Source organism: Dipodomys spectabilis, unplaced genomic scaffold (genome assembly GCF_019054845.1).
Source record: "Dipodomys spectabilis isolate Male_0828 unplaced genomic scaffold, ASM1905484v1 ptg000053l, whole genome shotgun sequence".
NCBI classification, from domain to species: domain Eukaryota; kingdom Metazoa; phylum Chordata; class Mammalia; order Rodentia; family Heteromyidae; genus Dipodomys; species Dipodomys spectabilis.
The window spans coordinates 14,789,634-14,793,918 of NW_024870730.1; the positions used below are offsets into that span (position 1 = coordinate 14,789,634).

The window sequence follows — 4,285 nt, forward strand, 5'->3', positions numbered from 1 at the left end:
CTTCCAGATTTTTGCTAGTTATTTTGAGGAAAGAGTTTCATCGATTTTTCTAACCGTGTTGGCTTTAAATCTTGATCATCAGATCTCAGATACCTGAGAAGCTAGGATTACGGTTATGAGCCACTGATACCTGGCTGTCACTCTGATCTTACATGAAATGTTTTTGTTAGGACATATAGAGATAAAAATGACTGTCTTGCAATGCCCCTTAGCCCCCTTTACAGATGCAGTGAGACCAAGGTCTCCCTTGAATCTGGCCCATCACTTAGCTGACCTTGGAGAGTCTAACCTCAGGCCCTCAGAGTGCTTAAGTGAAGCTGTATCTATAGGTCTGATTCCAGAGGGCTACATATGCTAGGTAGAAAATTGTGATAGACATTATCTACTGTCTTCCCTTGCATATTACAGGCAATGTGTCTTAGAAGTCACTTGCCACCAGTGACCTGTTCTCCAGGCTGGGAATGTAAGAATGGAAAAGCTCAGCTCACATTATTGTATGTTTCCTATATCATATGTAAATATATATTATGTGCTCATTTATGTGTGAGTTTATACATATACATACAAGTATTGGATATCTATTTTAAATTTATGTTTTACAGATGAGGACAATGAAAGTTAATAAAATGGTATATTTTAAGAGTGTTATCATCAAGTTCAATTCTACTGCTTTTAATGGGAAATGGAATGATTCAGTTCCTGACCTCTTTCCTAAAAGGAACTTGTTATATTTGCATGGCTTTATAACATATTAGGAGCTGAAGGCAGAGGGATCAAGCCATTTCTGAATATTATGAGTAGTGTTGTTATAACTATTGGCTGTTGTTATTACTGGAAGGCCAAGATGAGATGGTTGTGACTGTTTTTTCTTCTTCTTTATATCTGGTTTTACAGGAGAGCCATGGATTACTACAGGAAATATGCAGCCGTCATCCTGGTCATGTTGTGTGTGTTTCTGCATATTCTCCATTCCTTCCCTGATGGAGACTTTACCATGCAGGGTATGAAGCCAAAATTGGGTTTGAAGTAATTAGGATAACATAGATTTCTGGATGGACATCAATAGCTCTATTAGTTACACTTCTACCTCCTTTTCAAATGTGATAAATCCTCACTGCTGGATACATAGCTAGGCATTTGTAGATGGTGAACATACAATTAAATTAGGTTCAGAAACAGTACAGAGCAAATGGTGTCTTACACATCCATTTAAGTAGCAGCTGGTACATTTTCATTTGAAATAGGCTCATTATTTCTCCTTATGAGTTTTACAAAAACATCATTCTTATTCATTTTTCTGCATTTCTCCCAGGAAGATTTGGGATAATTTTAACATTGCCTTTGAAGAAGAATTGTCATATCAGTTAACAAGTGAGAAAAACAAAATCATTTTTTTCAGAGTTTTTTTTTTTTTTTTTTGCTTGCTTTTGTTTTTTATTTGTGTTGGTCCTGAGGCTTGAGGGCCTGGGCACTGTTCCTGAGCTTTTTTGCCCAAGGCTAGTGCTCTACCACTTGAGCTATAGCTCTACTTCCAAACCAAACCAGATTTATTCAGCAACTTGTTTTGCTGTATTGTTTGAAAATTCCTATCGAGTGTCGGATATAATTCCATTGGTTTAAAATTGTGAACAACTATTTGTTATCCTTTTTCCTCTAGATACATGGTAATATTTTAATCCCCAATCCCAACTGTAGATGCTGATCAAATACCAGGCTCTCTGTGTTCACCAAGCTTTCTTAACTCTGACATATTTTTCTCTGCTAATATTTGGAGCTCCTGTAGGGAAATAACAACAGCAAGTTCTAAAGGAGAAAATATTTTGCCTCTGGGCAAAATTTTCCCTCCAGAATATGGCATTTTCATCTGTCAAGTTTTGTGTTCTCTCTAAGCATACTATTAGCATTGAGATAAATTCATACTTGGAAGGGAGAGAAATTACTGTAAGTGAGAGTTCCCATGTAGGTCTGAAAAAAGTTGTTTTCCTATCAACATGTTCATAATTAGCGTAAATAGTATGTATGAAGATTAACATGTAGTCAAAAGAATTTACTTCCCTCTCATTGTCCATGGAAAAGGAATATTTTCCATCTCCTTATATGGAAAAATTCAACTTATCTTTGAATCCTTTTGGGGTTCTTTTCTTTCTTTCTTTTATTGTCTGATAGGATGCCCAGAATGCAAGCTAAAGGAAAACAAATACTTTTCCAAGCTGGGAGCTCCCATTTATCAGTGCATGGGCTGCTGCTTCTCCAGGGCATACCCCACTCCAGCCAGGTCCAAGAAGACAATGCTGGTCCCCAAAAACATCACCTCTGAGGCCACATGCTGTGTGGCCAAAGCATTTACAAAGGTAAGAACTGCAAGGATCAGAGACGATTTCTGCCCAGTAAACTAGAGAATTGTTCATAGAGCATCCATGAAATTTAATGCCAAAGGTGTCTAGAGACCCATCTTTTTGTCGAACTTTTTTGTGGGCAGGGGTTATATTTGTACTTTAAATTAACAGAGTTAGATAAGGTTAAAAATAAGTTTATTTAGCCGGGCGCTGGTGGCTCACGCCTGTAATCCTAGCTATTCAGGAGGCTGAGATCTGAGGATCGCGGTTCAAAGCCAGCCCGGGCAGGAGAGACCGTGAGACTCCTATCTCCAATAAACCACCAGAAAACCGGAAGTGGCGCTGTAGCTCAAGTGGTAGAGCGCTCGCCTTGAGCTGAAGAGCTGAGGGACAGCGCCCAGGCCCAGAGTTCAAGCCCCACGACCGACAAAAAAAAAAAAATAAGTTTATTTCAGAGAAGTTGATAGTTGACTAGTGGTCATGTACGGGGGAGACACAGAAGAAGGAGGTTGTATATTGGGAACAAAACTACAGACCCACAGAAAAAGTTCTTATGTTCCTTAGCATAATAGGGTAACAGTAGTTCACCACCATTTATTATGTGTCTTGTAGAGAACTAGAGGAAAGAAATTAAAAGGTTCTCCACACAAATTAATAATAAATATGCAAGGAGATGGACAAGTTGAAAGTCTGATCTGATTATTTTATACTGCATATGCATATCAAATTGTCATGCTTGCTCATAAAAAATTATCATTGTTACATGCCAGTAAAAGATAAAGTTATCAAAACAAAAGAGTTAGGATATATGCAAGACCCTGGAGTTTGATTCTCAATGTGGCAAAATCAAAATTAAAATAAGTTGATGAGTATTTTTATAAACTGAGAATATAGGCCAAAGCCTATCATACACACAGCCCCAGGTTTAATTTTCATAACGGAACCAAATCAAGTAAAAGAAAAAAAAAACAACCCAACTCTTCCTAGAAAAGAAACAAGAGGGGCTGGGAAGGTAGTTCAGTGATAGAGTGCTTGCCTTACACATATATGAGGCCCTAGGTTTGATTCCTCAGCACCACATAAGCAGAAAAAAAAAAAGCCAGAAGTGGCACTGTGGCTCAAGTGGTAGAGGACTAGCCTTGAGCTGAAGAGCTGAGGGACAGCGCCCAGGCCCAGAGTTCAGGCCCCACGACCAGAGGGCCCCCCTCCAAAAAAAAAAAAAGAAAAGAAAAGAAACAAGAAACAAAGATAATAATCAAAGTACTGAACAGAAAACAAACAAATGAAGCCTGGTACAGGTTGGCTTCATTCACAATAGGGAAAGAGATGAGTACAGGGAAGTTGGGAGACAAGAATAGCATATTTACATAGTGTGAACTTAATCTTTTAGAGTGAAAATATGCCTGAAAGGGAGACTATGTAAATGTAGCCAGTATCTATTTAACTCATTTACCAATAATTTTGCCTAACATTTTCAAATGTTATCTATCTATCTATCTATCCATCCACCCATCCTTCCATACCTCCATCTTTGTTCCCTGCTCCTGCAGGCCACAGTAATGGGGAACGCCAGAGTGGAGAACCACACCGAGTGCCACTGCAGTACTTGCTATTATCACAAATCTTAAGCATTTTGCACACTGTTGTGTTGACGACTGCTGATTTCATGGAATGGGAACTGAACTTGTTCAGGGTTTGTGCGATACAGCCCTCCTTTTCCTGGCCAGACCATTTTGTGTGCTTCAGAAACATGCTGCAGCTCGATTGCTTTCCTCCTTCTCCTGTGCAGTACAATCAGCAGTCTAGATCTTTCCATTTGGGATAAAATATAGCATATCTCATAACCATTAAAAGCTTGTTCCATTGGAAATAAAGTCTTTTAAATCATCATTCAGTCATGGAATTACCGTTTTTTTTCTTTCTTAAAGTAAAGCCAAAGCCAGGCATCA

At 38.6% G+C, this 4,285-nt stretch overlaps 1 protein-coding gene across 1 annotated transcript; it reads left to right on the plus strand.

Annotated features, from left to right (window-relative positions):
* The first annotated feature begins 901 nt into the window (after positions 1-901).
* Positions 902-3,964, plus strand: Cga (glycoprotein hormones, alpha polypeptide). The gene is made up of 3 exons (XM_042679617.1): positions 902-1,001; positions 2,167-2,351; positions 3,887-3,964. The coding sequence occupies exons 1-3, from the start codon at positions 902-904 to the stop codon at positions 3,962-3,964; spliced, it is 363 nt and encodes a 120-aa protein (XP_042535551.1).
* Positions 3,965-4,285: the final 321 nt, after the last annotated feature.